General features: G+C 51.1%; 1 protein-coding gene and 1 long non-coding RNA gene across 15 annotated transcripts in view; one reads left to right on the top strand and one right to left on the bottom strand.

Annotated features, from left to right (window-relative positions):
* The window catches only part of XRRA1 (X-ray radiation resistance associated 1), a 93,187-nt gene extending 67,871 nt beyond the window's left edge, over positions 1-25,316 (top strand). For 9 of the 14 annotated variants that reach the window (XM_070075380.2, XM_008263961.5, XM_089330896.1 and 6 more), the window contains 9 exons: positions 4,002-4,042; positions 7,968-8,093; positions 14,067-14,160; positions 14,908-15,023; positions 18,138-18,485; positions 23,397-23,595; positions 24,254-24,369; positions 24,530-24,635; positions 24,869-25,316. In XM_070075380.2, coding sequence (XP_069931481.2) covers positions 4,002-4,042; positions 7,968-8,093; positions 14,067-14,160; positions 14,908-15,023; positions 18,138-18,485; positions 23,397-23,595; positions 24,254-24,369; positions 24,530-24,635; positions 24,869-25,122 — 1,400 coding nt within the window. In that variant the 3' untranslated portion in view covers positions 25,123-25,316. The other 5 variants (XM_089330919.1, XM_089330899.1, XM_089330891.1 and 2 more) reach the window with 4 other exon arrangements.
* LOC149128442 (uncharacterized) lies at positions 733-25,386 on the bottom strand. The gene is made up of 2 exons (XR_016232570.1): positions 24,922-25,386; positions 733-1,105 (listed from the first exon to the last, which is right to left on the bottom strand). It is a non-coding gene; the product is annotated as an uncharacterized LOC149128442 (long non-coding RNA).
* Positions 25,387-27,048: the final 1,662 nt, after the last annotated feature.

Below are 27,048 nucleotides of genomic sequence, written 5' to 3'. Positions count from 1 at the left end.
GTGAACAGCCTGTGTATGCCTTTGCATACACTCAGTGCTAGGTTTTTCTGGAATATTTATCCAGTAGTATGATTAGAGTATATGTATACACAGTATGAATTAAATGTTGCCTGATTGTTCTTGCAGTGGTTGCTCTAAATGTAGATTCACACCAGTGGAACACAAGGTTTCTGTTTCCCCACATCCTTGACAGCACTTGGTATTTTCTGACTTTATATAATATAGTTTTTCTATTGTAATAGGCATAGATTGATAGTCCCTTGTCTTTTTTTTTTTTTTTAAGATTTATTTATTTTTATTTGGAAGTCAGAGTTACAGAGAGAGAGGAGAGGCAGAGAGAGAGAGAGGTCTTCCATCCGATGGTTCACTCTCCAGATGATCGCATCAGCTGGAGCCGCGCTGGTCCGAAGCCAGGGGCCGGGGCCAGGGGCTTCTTCCAGGTCTCCCACGTGGGTGCAGGGGCCCAAGGCCTTGGGCCATCTTCCACTGCTTTCCCAGGCCATAGCAGAGAGCTGGATCAGGAGTGGAGCAGCCGGGACTAGAACCGGCGCCCATATGGGATGCCAGCGCTTTAAGGCAGGGTGTTAACCGCCACAGTGCCAGCCCCCCATACTCCCTTGTTTTAAGGTGCATTTTTTTTAACTCCTAGTGATTTTCAGCATTTTCTTATCATTTAGTGCTTTGGTTTTCAGTTTCTATGAACTGCCATTTCATATTTCTGGACAGGTTTAATGGTTTAAATATCTTCTTTTATTCCATTACTACCTGTCAACTTTGTTTATAATGGTATAGATGACAGTTTTTAAAGAAATTCTTAGTTTTTATTCAGCCAAATGTGTTAGTCTTCTAGGACCATCAAACAAAATACCAAAGACTAAGGGGGTTAAAAAAAAGAAATTCATTTTCTCATCATTTTGGAGGTTAGAGGTCCAAGATCAAGGTATCTCCAGCAGGGTTGATTTCTTCTGAGATCTACTTGGATTGCAGATGATCAGCTTCATTCTGTGTCCTCACATGGTCATCCCTGTGTCCTTGTTGTCTGTGTCCTTATTTTCTCTTCTTAGAACAGGCGTGGGGAGCATCTGGTCTGTGGGTTATATAAGGCCTGCAAGACAACCACAGGCAGGACTCAAAATTCAATAAATCTATAGCAGGATAATTTCTTTTAAAATGTTTTATTTTCATTTATTTGAAAGGCAGAGTTAGAGCGTGTGCGCATGTGCAAGAATGCTTCCATCCATTGGTTCACTCCCCAAATGGCCACAACGGCCAGGACTGGGCCAGGCCCCAAAGCTTCAGGAGCCAAGAGCTTCTTCTAGGGTCTCCCACACAGGTGCAGGGCCCAAGGACTCGGGCTATCTTCCACTGCTTTCCCAGGTACATTAGCAGGGAGCTGAATTGGAAGTGGAGCAGCCAGGACTTGAACCAGCACCCATATGGTGCTTAAACTGTTATGCCAGAACGCTGGTCCTAAGGCTAATTTTTAAGATGATAATTTTGTATGGCCCACGAATGATGTTATAAATATTCAAATGGTTCTTAATAGGAAAAGGTTTCCCCACCCCTGTGAAGGATGCCAGTCAGGTTGAGATAGGACCCACTGAATTACCTTTTTCTTTTCATTTCTTTTTTTAATTTTTTAAAATTTAGTTATTTGAGAGGCAGAGTTACAGAGAGAAGGAGACACAGGAAGGTCTTCCATCTGCTGGTTTACTCCATAAATGGCTGCAAAGGCTGGAGCTGGGTTGATCCAAAGCCTGGAGCCAGGAGCTTCTTCTGGATCTTCCAGTTGAATGCAGGGGCCCCAGCACTTAAGCCATCTTCCACTGCTTACCCAGGCCATTAACAGAGAGCTGGATCAGAAGAGAAGCTGCCGGGACACAAACTGGTGCCCATATGGAATGCCGGCGCTGCAGGCCGAGGCTTAGCTTACTACACCACAGTGCAGGCCCCCTGAATTACCTTTCAAAAGGTCCTACCCTCAAATGTAGTCACACTCTTGGGAACTAGGGGCTAGAACTCCAAAATATAAATGTGAGGGGAACACAGTTCAGCCCACACGACAGGTCTATCCAACTGTACCTTGTGGTCTGTGTCTTTGGGTTTTTATTTAAGACACATTTTCCTTCCTTGTGGTCCCAAAGCCAGTTTCCTATTCTGCTTTGCTTTGCTGTCTGGATGATTCTTTCAAAGACAGTTTGTGTGTAGTTGGTTTTCTGAGTCTCTAAATATTCAGAATTATCTTTATTATTTTAAAAATAATCATATTTGAATACTAGTTTGGATGAATAGAGAATTCTAAGCCTTAAAACGATTTTCCCTTAAAACTTTGGAGATATTCCTCCATTGCCCACCAGGTCCATTGCTGCAGAGATACCTGTCTGATTCTCATTTCTTTATAGGAATCCTATTTTCGTTCCCTAGAAACTCTTAGGATTTCCTTTTTATCCTTTGGACATTTTACTAAGATGTATCTAGGTATGTACCAATTTTTTGTTTACCCTCTTAGGCATTCTGTGGATTCTTTCAGTCAAAGATAATATGGTTTCCTGCATCTTAGGTATTTTTTTGTTTTTAATTCCCCCCTTTTTGTTTTCTGTATAGGTTCCCTCTAAACTTCCATCAGACGTGCAGGTTTGGGATCTAACTTCTGTTGCTCTTCTTGTTTGACATTTTATTTCTTTAGCTTTTTGTGCTGCTCTCAGAGTCTCTCAGCTCTGTCTCTGTTTTATGAAGTAGGTCTTCAGCTGAGTATGTTCTTCTGTACAGCCCATTTCTTGTCTATCTGCTTATCATATTTTAAATTTATAAAATTGTTAATGGCTTATTGTCTACAAAAACAGCTTTTGTTTTACAAATAGTCTTTTGATTTCTCAGAGGATTCTAATTATTCTATTTAGAAGTTGTTCTTTCCGTTAAATAAACTGATTTCTTTTTAGGTGATGGTTCTGATTTTGTCTATCTAATGACTTTTTCATACTGCTTCTTTTCCTTAATATTAGAAGATTCTCGATTGTTCTTTTTTTGTGAAGCAGTCTCCAGTCAGAAGCTTAGAACGCAGGCTCTGGTTTGTGGAGTTGCTTCCTGTGATGGTGGGAGGGGCAGGGTTATGAGTGCTGGCAGAGTGCTGGAACCCATCCATCTAGATGTGGGGCTTCAGGATGTCACTGCTTAGCCCTCTGCTGCAGCTATGTCCCACCCGCAATGAACTCCTACTTTGTTCATCGCGCAGATCTTTCCCGAACTCCTTTGCTCACACACAGGTTACTTATGGCATGTATGGTCCCACCCTCTGTTACTCTTCATTTTCACGTGACCTTTCTCACAATGATGCTACTGTCATGGGGAAGGGTCCTATTAATAGGGTAAAGGTAAGTGATGCTCACACCAGGACCAGTCCTGGCAGTGCTCTCTGCTTCATTAGGTTGAACTCAGCTGGTTACAGACGCATCTCATTCTGCTGGTCTCAACATGAGATCATTCTGCACCTCCTGATGGCCACACTGCTAGTTGTTCTTGGTACCGCTCCTGAATTCTCTGACTTAACACATTCTGTTTCTCCTAATACAACAAATGGTATTTCAACTCCTCTCACAGAATGGCTTTTACATACATTAGTGTTCTGCTCAGTGTGAACGCCCCAGTAATTCTGAGGCTAGAAAGACCCTAGCATGCTGCCGTGTCAGAAAGAAGGTGGATGAGGCTGAAATAGGGTGAGCCAGCTACAGGGCGACCTGAGCCAAGATTGGAGAAGCAGGCAAGGGCCTGAGCATGCAGGGCTGGCTGTGGAGTTTGGTTTTTGTCCTAAGTGCACGGGGACTCCACCTGATGAATACCTCAGCTGGCTCCTCTTCCCGGTGAGCACTGGAGCTAAGGACCAAGGAGCGGCCCCTCTAGGAGGTCCCCTGCTGTGCACAGTGGGTGGCAGCCCCACGCCCTGGCCTCCCTTGGGGTCAGTCCATTCCCTTATCAACCTTCCTCCTGTTTCTCTTTTGTTTCAGAAGTTGTGTTCTCATCCTACCCTGGATTTTCCACCTCAGAGGTAGGAGCTGCCTATTTATATTTGTGTTCTTAAGTTAGGACATTAATTTTCAGAGCCAAAACAAATAAATTAATGGGGCATGAAGAGGCATCTCTGTAGCTCACAGTGAGAAAGCCCATTCACTGAGTACATAGTGGAGTCTTTCAAAAGTTCATGGAAAAATGGAATTAGTTGAAATCAATGCATTGTTTTTTCTTACTACATATTTTCCATGAACCTTTATTTATTTAATTAATCTATTTTCATTTTACTGGAAAGGCAGAGAGACAAAGATCTTCCATCCATTGTTTCACTCCCTCAGGGCTGGGCCAGCCAATGTCAGGAGTCCTGTACCCAATCCGGGACTCCCACATGAGTGCCAGGGACCCAAGTACTTGAGTCATTATCTGCTGCCTCCTGAGGTGTAGGCAGGAATCTGGATCAGAAACAGAGAAGCTAGGACTTGAACCAGGCACTCCAGCATGGGATATAGGTACCCCAAGTGGCATCATAACTTCTATGTCAAATGCCCTCTTCTCCATGAACTTCTGCATTTACCAAATACCTACCATGTACCAGGCACTGTGCTGGCCCTGGAGATGCAGTAGTGAGCCAGATGGGCCCTGGCTCATTGGCCCACAGACCAGCTTCTGTTGCTCTCAGGTGATGTTCAGCGTAGTGTAATCGTGGTGGCGACCTCAAGGGATGAAACTGGCGTTGAAGTAGAGCTGCCACCCTAGTGAAGCCCTGCAGTTCCCTACAAGAGCCCGCCAGTGCTGGAAGGGTCCTTGCCACATGCACACTGCCCAGGGTCTAATCCTTGAGTCACAGTTTAGACACTCTTGTCAACCAGGAAAATTGTTTCTTCTCTCAGGACCGTGCTTGTTAACTAAATGCTGATTTCTTTGTCTACAGTGAGTAGTACAGCTCTATACTGAGCATCCTTGAGAGGAAGCTAGGCACATAGTCTCCCCGCAGAAACAACATGTGGGAAACTGTATCAGTGCAGTTGCTGCATACAAAGCACCCCAAGTAATTACTGCCTTCTCACAGGAACAGTGACTGTATCTCACAATTATCTGAGTTGGCCAGGTGGTTCTGCTGATTCCACCAGAGCTCCCCTGCAGCTGCATTTAGCCACCAGCTTTTTTTTTTTTGGGGGGGGGGGGGAGCTTGGCTCAGATGGACAGGTGGCATGCTCTGGCATCCATCCCTATGCAGTCTTTTCAATTCGTTGTCTTTGTAGCTCAGTGGCATCAACGTTTAAAGATGGAAAAGGCAAATTGCAAGATTCTAAAATACAGGCGGTATTATTTTTGCTGCAACATTGGTCAAAGCTAGGCAAAAGGCCAGTGTAACACTGCAGTACGACTTTTTTAAAGATTTATTTATGGGGCCAGCATTGTGGTGTAATTAGTTAAGCTGCCACCTAATTCTATAAGGGCACCGGTTTACATCCAGCTGCTCAATTTCAGATCCAGCTCCCTGCTAATCCACCCAGGAAATGAGCAGAAGATAGCCTAAATGTTTGGGCCCCTGCATCCACGTGGGAGACCTGGAAGAAGTTCCTGGCTTCAGCTTGGCCCAGCCCTGGCCATTACAGCCATTTGGGGAATGAACCACCAGATGGAAGATCTCTGTCTCTCCCTCTCTAACTCTTTCAAACAAAATAATTTTTTTTTAAAGATTTATTTAGTTATTTGAAAGAGCTGCAGAGAGAGGAAAGAGAGAGAGATCTCCCATTTGCTTGTTACTCCCCATATGGCCACAATAGCCAGTGCTGAGCCAGGCCAAAGCCAGGAGCCAGGAACTTCATCTGGGTCTCACACACGGGTAGCCAGAGCCCAAACACTTGAGCCATCCCTCACAGCTTTTCCCAGCTGCGTTATCAGGGAGCTGGATATAAAGTGGAGCAGCTGAGACTCAAACCAGTGCCCATATGGGATGACAACATTGCAAGCTGCAGCTTTACCCACTACACCACAACACCAGTCCCAAGCTGTACAATTCTGACATTAATCGCTAAGAGTTAGTACAGATCTCTCAAGTTTAGGGGCACAGTTACCAGCAAGACTGCTCTCACTTCTAATGCAGCCACAAGTTTGGGGACCCCTAGGCTATGCACATTTGTGACCAACTGGCTATAAATTCAGGAGTTCCCGTGACCCACTCAAATTCAGTAATTAGAATGACTCACAGGACTCAGGACAGGGTTGTATTTACAGTAATGACTTTACATTGCACAAGTCAGTACCAGCCAAATGAAAAGACACCTAAGGTGAGGTGTGGGAGGGTTCCATAGACAGAGCTTTGTCTGTGGAAAGAGAGCATGTCAGCCTCCCAGCACATCAGTGAGTCCATCTATCAGAAAGTTCACCTGAGCCTCAGAGCCAAAGCTTGGACTAGAGAACCAAAGGCCATGTAGTTGAACTTCAGCTCTAGCCCCACTCCTTCCCAGAGTCAGTCTGACTCAAAGCTCCAACCCTCTAATCACATGGTTGGCCTCCACCCTGAGTCATTTCATTGGCATAATCTCGGGTGCCATCCAAGGATCCTGAGTAACAAAGATAGTCCTAGCACTCGGGAAATGCTAAGGGCCTTAGAAGCTCAGGCAAGGAACCTGGGACAAAGACCAGACAAACTGTTATACAATAGCCACTCTGTTTTCAAGGGGTAAGGATATGAAGGACCAAAGATAATTAGTGGGATCGCTTGGTGCTCAGTTTCCACCTGTCTGGCATCTGAGGATCTAGAGCGTGAGTTGGGTGACTGAGACTCCCAGTGGTCTCTGCACAATTCAGATACATGAGCACTCTAAGAGCCCTCCCTGCCCCCCGTAGGGTCAGTCATGCCTCATGTCAGGACACACCCGAACCTGCCTCTCTGGCTTTTCCTTTTCCACCCTGCAGTCTGCCTTGCTGCCTTCTGCTCACACAGTCTTGCCCCAAGCATGGAGTTGCAGCATGGAGGGGACTGCCACCACATTGCACTGTGGCCCCTCAGAGCTGGAGTTCAGATCAGCCAGAGAGCAGTCATACAGGTTTCCCACACGGTCCCTGCGTTTTTACTCTGGCCTGTGACTGAACTGTCCCGTTCGTGTGGCTTTTTACTCGTTAGCCAGGCAAGACACAAAATATTTGGCTCAAGGTAGGTGCTCTCCAAATGTTGAGTGAACAAACAAAATTTAAATGACTCGCTCAAGATTGTATGGTGATTAGTGGAGCATGGCACAACATCTAGTTCCCTCTCACCTAGTCACTGGCCCAACATCAGCCCTTCTAATATCCCTCTAATTATGCAGCCAATAAGTGAACTGAGTTAGCGTGAGTAACACAGAGATATTTTTTCTGCTTGATCAAACATGTTGGCCTGAGGCAGCCTGGTTTGTACAGAGACCATGACCCTGCAAACAGCCCAGATACACATGCTACATGCGGGCTTCAAAGCCAACCTGGCTGTTGTTTCCTCACTGAAGGAAGACTTTCCACTGTAGGACTCAGGTTAGGGCCTCAGGCAAGGTTTTGAAGGTCCGAGAAGCTCTTTCTCTCCCTCTGCCTGGTGGAAAACTCCGCTTAACAACCACTGGAGAAGAGTCAACTGTGAAAGGGGCGAGTTGAGAACAAGCTGCTGTAGCCCGAGGGTTGGAGGTGGGACAAAACGCCCCCTGACATCCTGGTCACTGCTCTGTGGCCTTAGAGAATGAGAAACCAGAACTGTGCGTGCTGGAGAATCCACTCACTGCGTGACCTCAGAGAACTTGGAGCTAGAATTCTGAGTTCCTGGTGACTTCTGCCTTTAGGACCTCAGATGTCTCTTGGGGCCAACCATCTCTAGAAAGGTCACCTTTTCCACCACATTCCTTAGGAAGGGTCATTTGGCTCTTGGCAGCCTCAACTTCTTTATCACCAGGGCACTCTGACTTTGACTTTTTTTTTCCCCTTCTAAGACAACCAAGGTCTACTCACTTCCTCCCATATTCGAGATTCTTCCTGTGAAGTCTCTGAAGGCCAGGAACCAGACGCTGGCCCCACCTTTCCCAGAGCTGAGGTACCTTAGCCTGGCCTACAACAAGGTGACTCTCTGCCTCTCTGCTTGTATCAGGGTGACCGATGGGAGGGTGCGGTGTGAGGCCAACCCTCCAATTCCCTGCATTCCAGGTGCTCAGGGTGAGGGAAGCGGAGGGAGTGCAGGCCGAGGGAGGAGTCCATCCACTCAGTCACGGATTCTGACTTCACACTTCCCACGTGCCAGCCTGTGTGCTAGGCATAAGTTACACAGCTGTGAAAGGAGAGCCTCGGCCTCTGCCCTGTGGGAGCTTGTGGCCTATAGGGAAGATGGACACTGGATGGTCACAATAGCAGTGTTAAGAACAATCTCACAGTGTTATGACAAGGGGATCTAACCAAGGAAAGTTCTCAAGGAAGTGTTGTTTAAGCTAAGATCTGAATCAGTGAGTTTAGTCAGGTGAAGAGGGGAGGATAGGATGGGGTGAGGAATGTTCTAGCTTAAGGGCACAGCAGCTGTAAAATCCACAGGACAGATTTAACATGTTTTTCCTGTATTTTGTAATATCCATGTCCCATTTGACTTTCTGGAAAACACCACTAGTGAAGCCCTGCTTAAATCAGAAATGTAGGCAACTTTTCAGACGCTCTGTTTACTCCCCCTGACAGTACCAAGAAGTTGGTACTGCAAGCTCCCCAGTGGTTTTCTTGTAAGAGCTCTGTTGTTTCAGCTGTTACATTTCTGTCTCTCTTCTGTTTTGAGTTAACCCTTTTATATGGTGTGAGATAGGGATCCAGCTTCATTCTTCTGCATGTGGAAATCCCGTTTTCTTAATACCGTTTATTGAAAGACTACTTTCCCATTGGATGGTTTTCACACCCTTGTTGAAAATCAGTGAGCCACAGATTATAATAGTTCCCTCTTCTTGAAATTGGTCATTTGTGTCTTCCATTTTACTAATCCAAAGTAATTAGAAGTTACCCTTTTACTGATTTTTTTAATTAAACTAGCTAATGGTTTCACTGGATTTGTCTGTTTTCCATCTAATTGATTTCTGTTCTTAACTATTTCTGTCCTACTTATGATGAGCTTACCTTGCTGCTCTTTTTCTAGCTTCTTTATCCAGACTTTTCTTTCTACAGCAAGCATACAAAGCTGTAAATTTATTTAAGCACTGCTTTAGCTACATCCTACAAATTGTGATACATTGTGTTTTTATTTTCATTCAATTAGAATCTTTAAAATATTTTTCTTGTGATTTCATCTTTGATCCAAAGGTTGTTTAAAAATCAGTAGTTTAGTTTCCAATTATATGGGGGCTCTTCTAGGTGTATTTGTTAATTTCAGTTAAAGTATATTGTGGTCAAAATAGTTTTCATCTCTGACATCTATGAAAATGTGTTTTATGGTCCACCTTATGAACTGTCTTGGTCAACGCTCCTTGTGGACTTAAGAGTAAATGTGAATTCTGAAATTTGGGAGGCTATTGTTCCATAAATATTAATTAAGGTGGTTGGTGATGTCACGTCAATCTTTTTTTTTTCCTTCTTGTTTCATTTGAAAGGCAGAGAGACTGAGACAGACAGACAGATATCTTCCATATGTTGGTTTACTTACCAGTTGCTAGCAACATCCAGGGCTGGGCCAGGCTGAAGCCAGGAGCCCAGAACTCTGTCCAGGTCTCCCGTGCGGTGGCAGGGACCCAGGTACTTGATGTGTCATCGCTGCCTCACAGGATATGCGTTAACTGCATCAGAAGTAGAGGGGCCAGGACTCGAACTGGGCACTCCAGTGTGGGACATGGGTGTCCTACTGCACCAAATACCTGCCCTCAATCTTGGTTTGTTTGTTTATCAGTTACTAAAAGCACTCTGTTAAAGTCTCCAGTCATGGTTGTAGATTTGTTTATTTCTCCCTTTCATTCTGTCAGTTTTTACTCCATGTATCTTGAAGTCTACTATCAGTTGCATATGTGTTCAGAATGTTATGTGTACCTAATAGATGGACCCTTTTATGAATTGCCTCCACTTGCCTCCTTGTCTTGATGGTACTACGTCTGATTTCTTTTTATTTTTTATTTAGTAAATATAAATTTCCAAAGTACAGTTAATGGATTACAATGGCTCCCCCCCCATAATTTCCCTCCCACTCATACCCCTCCCATTTCCCGCTCCCTCTCCCATTCCATTCACATCAAGATTCATTTTCAATTATCTTTATATACAAAAGATTGATTTAGTATATATTAAGTAAAGATTTCATCAGTTTGCACCCACACAGAAACACAAAGTGTAAAATACTGTTTCAGTACTAGTGATAGCATTGCTTCACATTGGACAACACACTAAGGACAGATCTCACATGAGAAGTAAGTGCACAGTGACTCCTGTTGTTGACTTAACAATTTGACACTCTTGTTTGTGGCGTCAGTAATCTCCCTAGGCTCTAGTCATGAGTTGCCAAGGCTATGGAAGCCTTTTGAGTTCGCCGACTTCGATCTTATTCCGACAGGGTCATAGTCAAAGTGGAAGTTCTCTCCTCCCTTCAGAGAAAGGTACCTCCTTCTTTGATGGCCCCGTTTCAAGTCGAGCTGGGACTTGAACCCAGGCACAGCAACATGCAGTGGCATCCTAACCAACCACTTAAGTGCTGATCCCTCCATACATCTGATTTTAATATAGCTACACAGCCTTCCTAGGCTTACTGTGGGCATGGTGTATCTCTTTCCTTTTACTTTCAACCTACTTCTATCTTTGTATTTAAAGTGCACCTCCTGTGGTAGGCATTTGACTCCGCACTTAAGTGGTTGGTTAGGGTGCTATTGCATGTTGCTGTGCCTGGGTTCAAGTCCCAGCTCGACTTGAAATTCCTGCTTTCTGTTAATGCAGACCTTGGGAGGCAGCAGGTGATGGCTGAAGTGTTTGGGCCTCTGCTACTCACATGGGGGACCCGGATTGAGTTTCTGACCTGGCTCCAGCCTGGCCCATTCCTGGATGTTGGAAGCATTTGGAGTGACCCAGCAGATGGGAACTCTCTGTTTCTCTCAAAATAAGTATGAAAAATAAATAAGGTGCATCTCTTTTCTATGGCATATGGCTAGTCTTTGCTAGGGCTGTCTGAGTGTTATTCTCAGTGCTTCTGCTTTCTCTTCAGCTTTCAGCCTTCCCTGTGCATCTGCATCTCCGAGGGGCTTGCCACCACACTCTTGCTCCTCTCCTAGTGGTCGACTGCTTTTGCTCGGTGCTTGGTGCTTGCCAGTCAGGGTAAATAGGGGCCAACCCCCAGTCTTAAGCAGCCCTGCGTTCCTATGTCTCCAGGATAGGCGTTTCTCAGTGGTCCTCCCACTCTTCTGGCAGTAGGAGGCGACCTCTATTGTGCTGGGCCGGACTGGTTTTCTCTCCCTAACCCAGAGGCAGGGTTTTTACCCCTCTCCTCAGGTGTAGTGCCCTGGGCAAATAGGCTTTGCCAATCTTCAGCAGCCGAAGGCTTTTGTTCATCGAGAAGGAAGGTCTGGAAAAACCCTTAACATTGACTGTCTAGCCTGTGACAGCAAAAGTTTTCTGACCCCTTGTCTAGAGGATCAAGTGTTGGAGTCCCTGAAGGCCCACTTCTAGTGCCTGTTCTCCCCTCACTCTGCACTCTCTCACTAGGGATGCCCTCAGATACCCATGGGGCCATGGGCAGTGACCCACAAGTATCTAGCATCAGTGTGAACCTGTCCTCTGTATTCCAGACCAGTGTATCCAATTGCTTATCCAATGCTGCTTGGAGGTCTCCAAGGTACCTACCAAGTACATCTGGCCAAAGTGAAGGGATGACCTGTCTCTTCAAATTTTACATTCTTCCTTTGTTCCTGACTTAATGAGTAGCTCCATCATCCACTCTGTTACTCAGTCTGAACCTGGGTGTCATCCCAGACATTCCTCTCTCCTTCCCATCCCCTCCCCCACCCTGCCCATGTCTGATGCATCATCAAGTCTTGGCAAATTTAGGTCCTCCTGTCTCTGAAATCTTTGTAATGAATCCCCCAAGGAGCAGGATCTTTAACTGACTTTGGTCTGGCTTCTACCTGCAGCTCCAGCCGCATTTTAACTCAAGCACACACTTTTTTTCTGCCTTTAGCCACACTTTCCTTCTCTTAGCTCCTCTAATGGGTGATGAGGCCTTTCCCACCTGATGCTCTTTGCATGCAGCACTTGCTCTTGGCCTCACTGAGGGTGTTACCACGTGCACCACGAGCACAGACATCACATCACTTACCGCAGTCGAAGGTTGGTTACTTCTGGCCTTTGCAAAGTCCATTGTGGATATTCCTGTCTGGCAGGCGGCCTTCCACATAATCATTCAGGTGACCCAGGACCCCTCTGGCTTTGGCTCTGTCATCCCATAGGGTCTTTTTTTTTTTTTAAGATTGTATTTATTTTATTTGAAAGGCAAAGTTACAGGGGAGCTAGGGGGAGAGATGTTATCTTCTATCTGCTCGTTCACTACACAGATGGTCACTATGACTGGGGCTGGGCCAGGCTGAGGCCAGGAGCCAAGAGCTTCATCCAGGTCTTCCACAAAGGTAGCAGGGGCCCAGTACTTGAGCCATCCTCTGCTGCTCTCCCAGGCCACCAGAAGGGAGCTGGATTAGATGCAATATGGGATGCCTGCTATACCACAACACCGGCCCCCCTCCATGGGGTCTTAAGAGTACTTTACTGGATCCTAGGTACCTGGCAGGTAGATGATTGAGCACAGGAGTGTGGTGAGAGAAGTGTAGGATGTGCAGGAGGTTTTGCATGGACCATACCTGGAAGGAGCCTTTAACTACTTCCGGTCCCTATCACCTGGGCCGGAACGCCCCAACGACCACACCTAGAGTCTGGGAGGTGAAGAGACGTGGTCCAGCCATGTGCACAAGGTGCAGGAAATGGCTCAGGCTGACTCGGAAGTGTCTTCCACTGGCTCCCTTCCCCCACGGTCATTCACAGATGACCTCCTTGCCCTCCTTCAGATCTCAGGGATGCGTTCCCTCCTCTCTCTGACTAGGGCAGATGGCCCTAGGGCCTCAGCACCTCTCTTTCCTTATCACAGTGGTCAATCTACTCTCCTTTCTGTTTCTCTCTCTCCAGTGCTCGTTTTCTACCAGAAAGTGCTCCCTGAGAGCAGGAATCCTATGTTTTACTTATTCCCAACACAGTGCTTGGCTTGTGATTAGAAGAGAAGGAATAAGTTAGATTGCATGGTGGAAATGCAGTACTACCCAATGATCCCAAGGAAGCCAGACTGAAGTGCCCTCCCCAGCCCAGCCCCTGGGCCTTAGCACCTCCTGTGGGCCCTGCGCCCTGCCCAGGACTTCAGTGTGTTTAGGGTCTGATAGGCCGCTGCACCCTGGCTGACTGATCTCTCCTCAGAGTCGCCCGCAGGCGATCCAGCCACTCTGCTCAACAAGGATTGTGTGTTTTTATTGTCCTTCAAAGGCTGGCTTGGCCAGCAGGCCACCATTTACAGGCTGGTTTCCTGGGTGTGGAGCAGCCATGAGGTCTCTGGTTCTTGTGTCTCTGCTTATCCCTTAGATAAGTGGCTCCCCTGACCTCCCGTCCCCTTTCCCTCACTGGGTCAGTGCCTAGGACTGGCCTCATGAAGAAGCCATCAGGAGTGCAGGTGACAGACTGATGGGTATGTGTAGGTTTGCACTGAGGAAGGTGAAGGGTCAAACACGCTGCGTTGACTTTCCAGACTCTTGGTGAGACAAGTGCTTCTTTGCCACCAACATCCCCAGTACTTGACATAGGCTGTGTGTCCAGTGTGAAGGGAGAGAAAGTCCCAACTCTCAAACATGAAACAGTGATGGTGGCAGTTTGGTCAGGAGACAAGCAGGTGCTATTGCGGGGATAAGGCCAAGCCCAGTGGGGAGTCCCATCCGCAGCAGCATCTCTTGCCCAAGCCCTCCCCCAGTGCTGGCAAGCAGAGAGCCCTGCACTGTGGGGCCTGGCTGCACCTGGGCAGAGTGTGGGTGCTGTTGACCTGATGATGTCTTCCGTATTTGTTACAGATTGCAAAGGAGGATGCCCTGCTGCCGGTAGCTCTCTTCCCATCTCTCTGTGAACTCGTCTTTCATAACAACCCTCTGGTGGCCCACACACGAGGTAGGGGGCCTGCACACCTGCCGCTCCAACCCAGTGCTTCAGGAGCAACGTGGGCACCTTCAGCCCCGTGTCATGGGGGCCAGGGCCAGGGCCTGGGCTCGGCTCTGTATTGGGGAACAGGGCTAAGCAGACACTACTGAGCACCTGCTCTGCACCAGCTCCTCCTTGTGGCAGCCCTGGGAGGCAGGCAGCGTCATCCTGCATGGACCTTGGTGGACCCTGAAGCTCATGGAGGTGCACGGTCTACCCCAGGTCACACAGCAAGAAACAGTTGGGACTGAAATGCCGAATAAGATAGATCCTGGGTGGGCTCTCTAAGCTACACCTTGCTATGTGGAGCACATCTGTTGTGAGCTCGCTTCCCACATCCCATTTTGGGCGGGGTGTGGGTTCCAGTGCAGCACCCGCCCCGTCCCGAGCACACTGTGTACAACAGTTCTGGGTCAGCCGTGGGGCTCGCTGTCCCAGATACAGAAGCACATCAGAGTCCCGGGCCCTGCAGTGACACCAAAGGGGGTCAGATCCCTGCTCCACACCATCTTTGTTACCTGAGGCAGATTCCTCACCCTCTCTGTACCTGTGTCCTTGCCAACAAATGGGAATAATGTGGTGCCTAGCTCCTAGGGTTGACAGGAGAATGAAATAAGTGACATCAGTGCATGTCCGCCAGTGTGGACAGTGCTGGCACACAGCAGGTCCCCATACATGTGGGCTGATAGTCATCTTCTTTCCCCATCATGACACCAGGGGTCCCTCCACTGCTCAAGAGCTTCCTCCAGGACCGACTGGGGATCCACTTAATTAGAAAGAAGACGGTGAAGGTTAAGCATCATATGTTGATGCCTCGGAAGGAGTCGTGGAAGGTAAGGCTCCCCAGGGCTGTTGTAATTCTCGCACACTGGCCTGGTGGTATAGCAGCTCCTGCCTGCAGTGCCTGGACTCTCTCCACGGGCTCAGTGATGCTTTCTCCTTGTCTTTCTCTATTAGATAGAACCGGAAGGGCAGAGTCAGAAAGACTTAAAAGGTGAGAGCAGGGGGAACCTTGGGAGTCACTCTGATGCCTTCATAGAATAGAGCTGCTAAGGCCTAGAGAGGGGCTGGGGAGAAGCAGGGAGGAATCAGTCTTGAAGTCAGAAGACCCAGGTATGAGTCTGCTTCATTGTTTTCCATGGCTGCCAGAGAGAGAGTTTCATTCTCAACTCTAAAGCCTCCACGAGCTCTGAGAGGCCTGCAGGAAGCAAGAGATAGGATAGTACTCTCATAAACTCCCCGAGGGGCCAGTGTTGTGGTGCAGCAGGTTACACTGCTGCTTGCGATGCCCGCATCCCACATCAGAGCACTGGTTCAAGTCCTGGCTGTTCCACTTCTGATCCTGTTCCCTGCTGATGTGCCTGGGAAGACACTGGAAGATGGCTCAAGCTCTTGGGGCCTTGCCCCCAATATGGGAAAGCAATGGAGTTCTAGGTTCTTGGTCCTGTTGTGGCCATTTGGGAAGTGAACCAACAGATAGAAGATTTCTCTCTCCCCTCCCCCCTTCTCTGTCACTCTGCCTTTCAAATAAATGTCTTTTTATAAAGATTTTATTTATTTGAAAGATTGAGTTACACAGAGAGGTAGAGACACAGAGAGAGAGGGCTTCCATCTGCTGGTTCACTCCCCAGATGGCCGTAACAGCTGGAGCTAAGCCAATCTGAAGCCAGGAGCCAGGAGCTCTTCGGGTCTCCCACGTGGGTACAAGGGCCTAAGGACTTTGGCCAGCCTCTGCTGCTTTCCCAGGCCTATTAGCAGGGAGCTGGATCAGAAGTGGAGCAACTGGGACTCAAACTGGTGCCCATATGGGATGCCAGCACTTCAGGCTGGCACTTTAACCTGCTGCGCCACAGCACCGGCCCCATAAATATCTTAAAAATAAACAAACTCCCCATACCCCTACAATGCAAGTTCTAGGCACAGCTGTGATCGGGATGGCTGGGCCCGGACCAGAACACATCACCAGCACAGTCTTTGAGAAGCACTTCCTTACGCTGAGGGCAGTCAGCTTCCTCTAATTTCCCCACTCCCAGACTGGCTTTCCGCGATGCCATACAGACAGATTCCTCTCTCGTCTGAAGAAAGGCGAGGTGTGAAATGCTCCTGCCTCCTGAACGTTAGTCTTTGTGCAGCCAAAAGCTGGACTGGGCACAGCTGACCCAACGTAAATACAGCCTGTGGCTGCCCAGCCAGGCTCTCGTCTTTAGCGCTTGGAGGCTGGGGACAAGCAGCTCGTTCATCGTCCGCCCCCTCCTCGCCCCGGGTCCGTGGTGCTCTCAGGCTCTCCTGGATCCCTTCCCTCAGCAGCGGCAGGGGCAGAGGGGGACGCAGGCCGAGTCCCGAATCTTCTCTGTCTTGACAGAGCACCATGCCCTGTACCTGCTACCCGGATCCTCTCAGCAGGGGAGGAACAGGTTCAGAGAGGTGCTGGGGCCCAGGAGGCCTCCCTCCCCTCCCACATCCAAGGCTCTGATGAAATGAGTTAGATAAACACAAATGCCACTGGCTAAATAAGCCAACCAGTGCTCTGCGAAACGAGGCAGACACCCCCCAGGTTAGACTGGAGCTGCCTGCCTATCCCCAGTGTGCTTGGGGATGCAGCTGGGTGTGCAGAGCAGGCTCCAGGCCTTTTACTCACTCGGCACCAGACAAAGGCTGCAGGCTCTGCTGTCATACCTAGGCATGGGCACGGCAGGGGCCAGGGTCCTGTAACCAAGTAGCTGTGGGAGCCCTCCGCTGAGGGAGGGCACACGTGAAAGGGGACAGCCTGCCCTTGAGGCCAGGGAACCCAGCCCACCAGTGCAGCGGGCCAGTGACCCTCAGCTCAGGCCATTAGAGTATCCATCTCCCCTCGGGAAGGGGCCAGGGAGGCGGTGGGCGGATGGGAGGGGAGAGGAAAGAGCACTCCTCCAGCATGCCTCTGTCACAGGACTGTGAGAGGGAGGGACGAGTGGCGGCATCCAGTGGTTCCGAGGCTGACACGCAGCGCTGGCTGCTCCTCTGTGACAGGGGTTCCGAGGAAAGCCTCGGGGGCCGTCAGGCTTCCCGAGTGAGCACCGAGTTGTGTGTGTTTGCAAAAGGAAGTACTTTCCTAAAAAGAAACTTGCATTATGAAATAGCCATCCGTCACACTGCTCGTCTGGAGCGGACACTGGCACATGCCATGTTACTGGAAGAGCTCGGTGGTGCGGGCAGGGCAGGGCCCTTCCCCCATTTCTCAGGGAGGGAGGGAGGGAGGGAGTACTCAGGTGGAGGGCTATGTTGTCCTCACCACACCCCCCAGCCTGTCAAAGCACCGGTACAAGTGGACCAAATACTTTTGAGGAAGGACCCAAGCAAGTGCTCAGCATAAACAAGGAGAGAAGGCAGAAGGCGGCCCAGCTGGGGTGAGCGGAGAACTAGACGGCTCCCCACAGCTGAGGGGAGGGGGGGGCGTGATGGTGGCAGCTGTGTAGTAACCAAGGCAACTGTGCAGTTCCCGAGAGAGAGGTTATTTCCATGTCCAAGCTGAGCCCTGAGAGGGCTTTGTCTTTGGGATCTTTATATAGAACAATGAGACCAGCATCCTGAGAGGGATCTGCTGCTGCCACCTTCCAGAAAACATGGGCCCATCCTCCACACCCATTTCCGCAGTCCCTGGGGAACGTCAAGGGCGCTGTGCATCGTGAGGCTACCGGGAGCCGCAGCGCACGCTCAGGGATGAGGCCTGGGGGCTGTGCCGTGAATCACTGCGCAACTTCCCTCAGTCATTTTGCCTCTCTGAACCCCTTTTGTCATTCTGAGGTGTAAATAAAACCGCTTAGGTCACCCGGGGGCTCAGCACATACACCCGCGAAGCAAGTCTCCTCCCCACCTCCCCAGGTACCTTCCTGCTCCTCAGGCTAGCAAGGCTCAGGAGGAGACTCTTGATTGGGGAGGAAGTCCAGTCCAGCCTTGCTCCCTTACAGGTGAAAACCCAAGTCCCCAAGGTGCCCAAGCAGCCTCTGCTGCTCCATCACCCGTGCCTGACCACCATCAAGGGCTCCCTGGGGGACCTGCTGGAGCCAGAGGCAGAGCTGGCCAAAGAGCCGCCCTCCACCCAAAACACTGCACTGGAGCCCGAGATGCCCACCGAGGGCCTGGAAGGCCTTTCCCTGTCCCACCGGACCTTCGTGCCGCTGCCTCCCATCTGCTCTGACTCCACTCTGCACAGTGAAGACACAGTGTCCCACCTGAGTGACACAGCCGGCCGCCTCAGCCCGGAGCACCTGTCAGACGAGGACACCAAGAGCAGAGAGTCCATCTTCCTGACCCAGGTACTGCGCCCAGCTGCCCCCACCCCCTTTTCTCAGCACCCACAGGGTCTTCCATAGCCCTTAGCTGCAGACGGGGTGGGGGGGGGGTGGGTGCAAAGGGGACAGCCAGGAGCAGACATAGGATAAGTGTTGAAACCAGAAAGCAGCAGCTGAGGCTACTGGCGGGGACCCACAGGGACATGTCACAGTCCTATGTCACAGACAGCAGCCGGTGGGGGTCCGGCCAGGGTTTCAGGAGGGTCTGCCGCTGCCTCTGCATCTCTGCCTCAAGCCACCGCCCTGCTGGTGCTGCCTGTGGAGCCTGCACGTGGGTGAGTCGGGTCCTGCCCTGCTGTGCTCTTGGTCTAACGGGGAAGAGGGACAGGAACAAAGTGTGTGGTCAGAACCGAGACCGAGGGATACCTGGGGCGGGAGCCTGGAGGAAAGAGGATGCCTCTGGCCCAGGCCAGGAGGGCTGCAAGAGGTTCAAATGAGCAACAGGGTGGGTAGGAGGGACAGTGCTGAGACAGGGTAGGGACGAAGGACATTTCAGTGGTGGGTGTAGGAGCCGTGAGTGTTCACTGTCAGCGTGGCGTGGCAGCAAAGGGAAATGCAGGCCACCCATCCCTAATGCAGCAATCCGGAGCTTTCTGAGCACCAACATGACCCCACGAGTGGACAGTTCCAGCATGAAACTTCATGTGCAGAATCATGAAAGCTATTATATAAAATTACCTTCAAGCTAGGTATCCAAGGTGTGTATGAAGCACAAATGAATTTCATGTTTAGACCTGGGTCCCATCCCCAAGATGGTAAGTATATACAGATATTCCTGAATCCAAAAAACTGAAATATTTCTGGCCTCAAGCATTTCAGACCAGGGATAGTCAACCTGTGTAAGGCTGGGAGAGTGGCAGGGTGCCCTGGGACTTAATGTCAGCCTTCCTCCTGCCTCCACTTCACCCTCTATAATCTGACCACTGCCAGTCTTGCCAAGACATACATCTGCATCTAACATTCTGTCTCTCTGTTCCACATAAGAGATAGAAATTCATCCAGTATTAAAGTATCTTTACGCACTACCTCAGAACCTTTTAAGAGCAACACAGTGTAAACTAGTAAGTATTTCAAAAGTAAGTGGGGGCTGGTGTTGGGGCATAGCAGGTTAAGCCATCAGTTGCGATGTTGGCATCCCGTGTCAGTGCCAGTTTGAGTCCTGGCTGTTCTACTTCCAATCCGGCTCCCTATTAATGCACCTGGGAAGGCAATGGATGATGGCCCAAGTGCTTGGGCTCCTGCCACCCATGTGGGAGACCCAGATATGGAGTTCTGGGCTCCTGACTTTGGCCGAGCACAGCCTCAGCTGTTGAGCCATTTGGGGAGTAAACCAGGAGATAGAGGAGATTCTGTCTCTCCTGTCTCCAGAGTGTGTCATTCTGCCTTTCAAAAATAAATAAACCTTAAAAAAAGTCGCTGGCGCCGCGGCTCAATAGGCTAATCCTCTGCCTGCGGCGCCGGCACACCGGGTTCTAGTCCCGGTCGGGGCACCGGATTCTGTCCAGGTTGCCCCTCTTCCAGGCCAGCTCTCTGCTGTGGCCAGGGAGTGCAGTGGAGGATGGCCCAAGTGCTTGGGCCCTGCACCCCATGGGAGACCAGGAGGAAGCACCTGGCTCCTGCCATCAGATCAGCGCGGTGCGCCGGCCGCAGTGGCCATTGGAGGGTGAACCAACGGCAAAAGGAAGACCTTTCTCTCTGTCTCTCGCTCTCTCTCACTGTCCACTCTGCCTGTCAAAAAAAAAAAAGGGGGGCATTTGGCCTAGCAGTTAAGATTCCCACATCCCATAATGGACCTGGCTCTAGACCCCAGCCTTCTGCTAATGCAAACCCTAGTTTAGGCAGCAGTGATGGTCAACTAATTGGGATTCCTGTCACCTAAGCAGGACATCTGGATTGAGTTCCCAGCTCCTGGTTTCAGCTTCTGCCCAGCTCCAGCTGTCACAGGCATTTGGGGAGTGAACCAACCAGCAGATGGGAGGCTCACATGCTCTCGCTCTACCTGTTTTGTGTGTGTGTATTATATATGAATCTGCTGATCAAATGAATACATTTTTACAAGACCGTTAGATGAAAGGAAACAACAGACAGGAAAGGAATTGGGTGTGTTGCCAAAATGCAGTTCTGAGCTTCCTGGAATCCAAAGCAGTACAATCAATTATGACTCACCATGTTGTTAAAAAAAAAAAAAAAAAAAAAACAACTCTTGTTAACTTTTTTCCCTTGCCTAATTGCCCTGGCTGTCACCTCCAGTACAGTATGGAATAGAAGTGGTGTGAGCAGGCACCCTCACCTTGTTTCTTCCTGGTCATAGAGGGAAAGCACATGAATTATAAGGTTAGCCGTGGGTTTTCCGTAGGTGCCCTTTTCAGGTTGATGAAGTTTTCTTAGTAATTCATGGTGGTGGTTTTAAATCATGACAGGATGTTGGATTTTTGTTAATGCCTTTTCCTTTTTTTTTTTTTTTTTATTAAGGTTTATTTATTTATTTGAAAGGCAGAGTTACAGGGAGGCTGAGGCTGAGGCCAAGAGAGAGAGAGAGAGAGAGAGAGAGGTCGGTCTTCCATCCATTGGCTCACTCTCCAAATGGCCACAATGGCCGGAGCTGAGTCGGTCTGAAGCCAGAAGCCAGGAGCTTCTTCTGGGTCTCCTGCACAGGTGCAGGGGCCCAGGACTTGGGCCATCTTGTACTGCATTCCCAGGCCATAGCAGAGAGCTGGATCAAAAGTGGAGCAGCCAGGACTCAAACCAGCACTGATATGGGATGCTGGCACCACAGGTGTTGGCTTTAACCCACTATGCCATAGTGCTGGCCCCTTAATGCCTTTTCTGTGACCCTGAGTGAATATCTGAGTTTTCTCCTCTACCTTGTCAACATGGTATGTTATATTAGTTGATGTTTAGCCAACCTTGCATTTACCTGGGATGAATCACACCTGGCCATGGTATTGAATCCTTTTTTCCATGTTACTGAATTCAGTTTGCTCATATCTTTGTGTCTTCATTAATAAGTGATGCTGGCCTATAGCTTTCCTTTCTTGTTATATCTTTCTCTAGTTTGGGTTCTGGAGAAATACTGACCTCAGAGAATGGGTCAGTAAGTGTTCCCTCTTCTAATTTGTGGAAGAGCTTAAGGATTGGTGTTAATTCTTTAAATGTCTGATAGAATTCAAACCATCTTGTCTTCAGCTTTTCTTTGTAGGAAGTTTTAAAATTACCAGTTCAATCTTTTTACTTAGTATAGGTCTGTTCAGATTTTCTATTTCTTCTTGAACTGGCCATTTTAATAAAGGGCATAACTGTGTGCCCACATGAAATACAAGTATTTGACTACTTATAAAACCCTTAGGGAGGCCGGTGTTGTGGCATAGGGGTAAAGCCACTGCCTGTGACACTGGCGTCCCATATGACCACTGGTTCAAATCCCAGCTGCTCCACTTCCAATCCAGCTCCCTGCTAATGCACCTGGGAAAACAGCAGAGGACACTCCAAGTCCTTGGTCCCCTGCGCCTACATGGGAAACCTAGAAGAAGCTCCTGGCTTCTGACCAGCCCAGCTCCAGCCATTGTGGCCATTTGGAGAATGAACCAGCGATGGAAGATCTCTCTTTCTCTCTCTCTCTCTCTCTCTCTCTCTCTCTCTCTCTGTGTGTGTGTGTGTGTGTGTCCCTCCTTCTCTCTATAAACTCTGCCTTTCAAATAAATAAATCTTTAGGAAAAAACAAACAAACAAAAAAAAAACCTTAGGGCAGGCTGAAAGCCTCCATGGTTTGCCATCAGAGTAAGCACAAAGAAACCACAATGCCAACAGAACCGGCGACCTCAGCCTGGCATTTAAAAGCCCCAACCAGGGCCGGTGTTGTGGCACAGCAACTTAACTTGCTGCTTATAATGCCAGCATCCACTATTGGAGGGCAAGTCCAAGTCCCAACTGTTCCACTTAGGATCCAGCTCCCTGCTGACGCTTGTGGGAAAGCAGTGGATGATGGCTCAAGTGCTTAGGACCCCTGCACCCATGGGGGTAACCTGGATAGTTCCAGGCTCCTGGCTTTGGACTGGCCCAGCTTTGGCTGTTGGGTCCATTTGGGAAGTGAACAATATTTCTCTCTTTCTCTCTGTATCTTTCCCCTCTCTCTGCCACTCTGCCTCTCAAATACATGCATATATAATTTTTTTTTTTGACAGAGTTAGTTATAGACAGAGAGAAAGGTCTTCCTTCCGTTGGTTCACTCCCCTAATGGCCGCCACTGCACCGATCCGAAGCCAGGAGCCAGGTGCTTCCTTCCAGTTTCCCATATGGGTGCAGGGACCCAAGCACTTGGGCCATTCTCCACTGCCCTCCTGGGCCACAGCAGAGAGCTGGACTGGAAGAGGAGCAACCGGGACAGAATCTGGTGCCCCAACCGGGACTAGAACCCCGGGGTGCTGGCACCGCAGGCGGAGGATTAGCCTAGTGAGCTGCAGCGCCAGCCCATAATTTTTTTTTTTTTAAGTCTGCACCTGGGCCCTGCTTATTGTTCTGAGTGCCTGTCTCTTTGCATCACACCCTGTCCGTCCTAACACTTAGTTCCCGCAGAAGCACTTTGATGTGTCTCACCTCTGGCCTGGGCCTGCGACATTAATCCTTTCTCGCTCCTTGCCTCTGACAGCTTCCCTGGCTCTCCAAGACTTAGCCTGGGGAATCTTGGGGCCTCCTCGGGAATCACTGGAAATTGCTGTGCATTTGAACAGCATTTTCCATGGGTTTGGCCCTTGTCCTTTTTCACATCTGACTCCTCCTCCTCTGGCCGTGGCCTTGCCTCTGACAGGCCCAGCATGGGTGCCGTCACAGAGTCAGAGTGCCCAGCATGAGTGCATGTGTTTTTCTCCCTGGGCACAGGTGAGTGAGCTGCCTTCCCCTGGCATCCATAGAGATGACTCAGAAGTGAAGGAGAAAGACCAAAGGAGACCATCAGCGGGACCCAAGGAGGTGAAGAAGACTCGGAGGAAGTCCCTGCCTGCCTCCATCCCCAGCAAGTACCGCGGCTATGAGGAGCTGCTGACAGCCAAGTCGGACCCAGGCTTCATGGAGCCGAAGGGTGAGCGCATGGCCTTGCTCCAGGACAGTGGGCATCCCCACAGCCCAGAGCAGGTCACCCCCAAGCCAAGATGGGTGCGAAGACTTCCTGTCCCAGCCACGGTGCTGCCTCGGCTAAATGTCTGCCGAAGGGCTCCTTGGGCTGCCTGGCTCCAGGGGAGCTGCGCTGGTTTACAGTCCAACTGGTGTGGGCCCGGCTGCTCTGGTTAGGGGAGCTGCCCCTCGGCAGGGGGTGGGTGAACAGCACCAGAGGGCCAGTGGCCTGCGTGCTTCCCGGCTAGCCGAGCCCCAGGCTGCTTGGCCCGAGTCCTTCCTATCTGGTTTGCAGCAAGGCAGGTGGTCCCTCTCAGAGCCCCCATTTCAGATCCGTGTGCTTCCACGGGCTCTGGCGCTCAGCGGGCGTGCGGGTTGTCCAGCCCCTGCGGTGGAGCCTCCCGAAGATAGGGGGTGGGGTTGGATACAAGTGTTCACTGATTGAGTGATGGCGTTCCAGGCACAGGAGCAGATGAGGGGCAGATTTGGGAGCTGGCTTTTCCTCCTGGGGGCTCTCAAGCCCTCTGGCCCAGGCTGACTACATTAAGACCAGGGGATGGAGGACTTGGGGAGGAGGTGGAGGAGAGGCAGTGCCTTGACCCGGTCCTTCTGCCTGTTCCCCACAGGGATCCAGAAGAACGCACAGGCCTTGCAGCACCTGCTGAGGCACCCGCTCGTCTACCGCTCCTCCAAGCCCAGGCTGGACACCCTTCAGAAACTCTACGTTCCCAGGGAGAAACGGGTGAGCGGCCGGCCCTGCGCGGGCCAGGCGTGCCTGTCCCCAGGGTGGCGCTCCGACCACCGCCAAGGGCTCCCCGCGCCGGCTGCTGTGGCAGAGAGGGGGCGGGCCCCAAGAGTCTGCGCAAAAACCCGAGGTGCCCCCTGTCCCTACCTCCTGTCAGGCCCAGAGGGTCCCGATCCCGCCCCCGCGGAAGACTCGAGCCCAGCTGCTGGATGACATCCTCATTCGCATGCGGGACCCCCGGAACATCACAGAGGCTCCACTAGGTAAGGCCGTGCCCGCCGCCAGCACCCGGGCGTCTCTGCCCCTGTGAGGGGTGGGGAGGGCCCTGTGTGGGCCGCGAGCAGCAGCTGAGCCCCAGGGAGGCGTCAAATGGTCGAGAGCCTGAGGGAGCACGCACGCGAGCGTGCGGAGGGGGAGATGGCTGGGCTCCCACTGCCCCCCGCCCCTTCTCTCACGCCCCTGGACGAGCACGTGCGCCCCGCCCGTGTCCCCGCAGGCGCGGTGTTGCGCCGGCGCACGGAGCAGCGCCTGGTGAACCAGAAGCAGTACCTGGAGGCCAAGCGGCTGCTGAAGGAGTTCCGGGCGCGCTACCGGCAGCTGGTGCGCGGCTCGCTGCGCACGGTGTTCGGGACCTCGCCGCTGGCCCCTGCCCTCCCGGCTCTGAGCGAAGGGCAACCCCAGTTCGGCCGCTTCCTCAAGTTCATGGATGAATTCTGCCAGGAGCCCACGGCCAGTGACTCGAAAAGCTAGGGCTGCACGAAGGACCCCGCGCTCTTCCCGTGGGCTACGCACCCGCGGCAGCTCCTCGGGGCTGGCTGGCGGGGTGCAAGCGTCGGAGCTCAGCTCTGGCCGCAGAGTGGGGATCCTGTCGGGCCCTCCCCTCCCCTGCCCGGGCAGGACCTGGCGCCTAGCCCAGCAGCAATAAAGAGTGGGCGCAGAGAGCAGCAGAGTGCGTGCTGGCCTTCTTGCCTGGAATCCAGACTGGGCCATGGCGGCGTTTCTGCAGGAAGGCTGTGGGACCGGCGGGGGGGCGCCAGAGCTGAGACAGGTGCTAGGACAGCCCCCCCGGGACGTGGGGCAGAGGAGCAGCACAGAACCCACGGCTCAGAGGAGGTAACCGGCCTGCCCCAGCCATACACGGGAGAGGGCCCCGTCTGGCAGATTTTTCCACTGTGTGTGTGGTGTGGGAGGGGAGAGTAGATGGTGCACTCGCCTATCAGATTGGCCGGATCACAAAGGTGGGACAGAGGGAAGGGTCTGCATGGAGTTTTCTGAGACAGGAGCTGAAATCCCATGTGCATACATGTGGCTGTGGCTCAGAAACAGACCCTGGGCAGAGCAAGGTCAGCTGGGCCTCGGTGAGTAAAGTCCTTCCCACCCAGGCCGTGCGCGGGCCGCAGCTTCCTTCCAAGTGCCCAGCAGGCAGCCCCTGCTGCCAAGGAGCATCTGAGGCAGGCCCCTGGGGCTGGATTGAGGGCTGTGCACTTGGGTGAATGCTGAGTGTGACCTAAGCCCCTCTCCTGGGGGTGCCAGTAGTTCAGAGGTGGGTAGCAGGCCTGCAGTTTCTGGTGTCCAGGAAGCAGGTGCACCAAGATCAAGGTCCTCGGCAAGGACCACCCTAAGTTGCAATCCAGGATTTGCCTGCTACTCAACTATATGGTCTCAAAGTAGCCAGTTAAATGGTGATGCCCAGCCATGGTCACGCTGACACATACACTTAGCATCATGTGGGTCACATGAAGCTGCAAAGGCACGTCTCGCCCACTCACAGATTTCCCACAGGAACCTGCCCAGGCAGCAGGTGGTCGGCTTGCCCACAACGGCAGCCCCATGCAGAGGCTTGTTGCTGACTCACCAGCTTGGGTTTGCTGAGACCCCAAGGCACCTTTCCCCTGTTGTTAGGAAGGAGAACCACCCTCACGCTCACACCGTAAACCTCACCAGGTTCCAGTTCTGGAGACCCATCTGGACTGTCCCCCTTCAGCCATCAGACCACCGGCTGTGAGGCCTGAAAGGCCTCTGGGGACATCCCTGTCCACCTGGCCGTCCAGCTCCGGCTTGCACACCCAGTGCTGGGCTCCTTCCCTCCCAGGCTGCCCCTTCCCTTCTGCGAAGCCTGCTGTGCTGAGCTGTCTGTCCAAGTCCCTCATGGTCCCAGCTCTGCTTTCTGGCAAGAGTACTTCTGTACTCTGCTCACTCAGGCCAAGCCTTGTCCATAGGGGACACCCTGAAGAGGCCGGATTTACCCAGGCCAACCGCTATGAACCTTCTCAGCCAAGGACACCAGCTGAACCAACTGGCCACCTCTCCTAGACTTGCCAAGGCTTTGCTGAGGATTCTGGATTCCTGACCTGATGAGTTTCCCATCTGGGAGGCTCTGGAGGTACGCAGTGCTGGCTCCTCTTCCCCCACCTACCCATGTAACCGAATCCTGTCCGCACAGAACTCCCAAGAAGGATCTCGCTGTGAGGTCACCGGTGCCTCGGCTGCTCCTCCAGGAAGCCCCGTGTAAGACCTCCGGGAGCTGCTGTTTCTGACTCGTCCCTCCAGCTTCATCTCAGGTATGTCCTTGAACTCGCTGTCCAGGCAGAACTGTTTTTCTAGTCACTTAGCCAAGATGCAAGGGAGTGCCCTCAGAGTCAGCTGTGGCCAAGAAGCAGAGCTGAAGTGGATTCA

The sequence above is a fragment of the Oryctolagus cuniculus genome, chromosome 1 (genome assembly GCF_051225735.1).
Source record: "Oryctolagus cuniculus isolate XC-2025 breed Fujian yellow rabbit chromosome 1, ASM5122573v1, whole genome shotgun sequence".
NCBI lineage: Eukaryota > Metazoa > Chordata > Mammalia > Lagomorpha > Leporidae > Oryctolagus > Oryctolagus cuniculus.
This window is presented reverse-complemented; position numbering and strand designations above follow the sequence as displayed.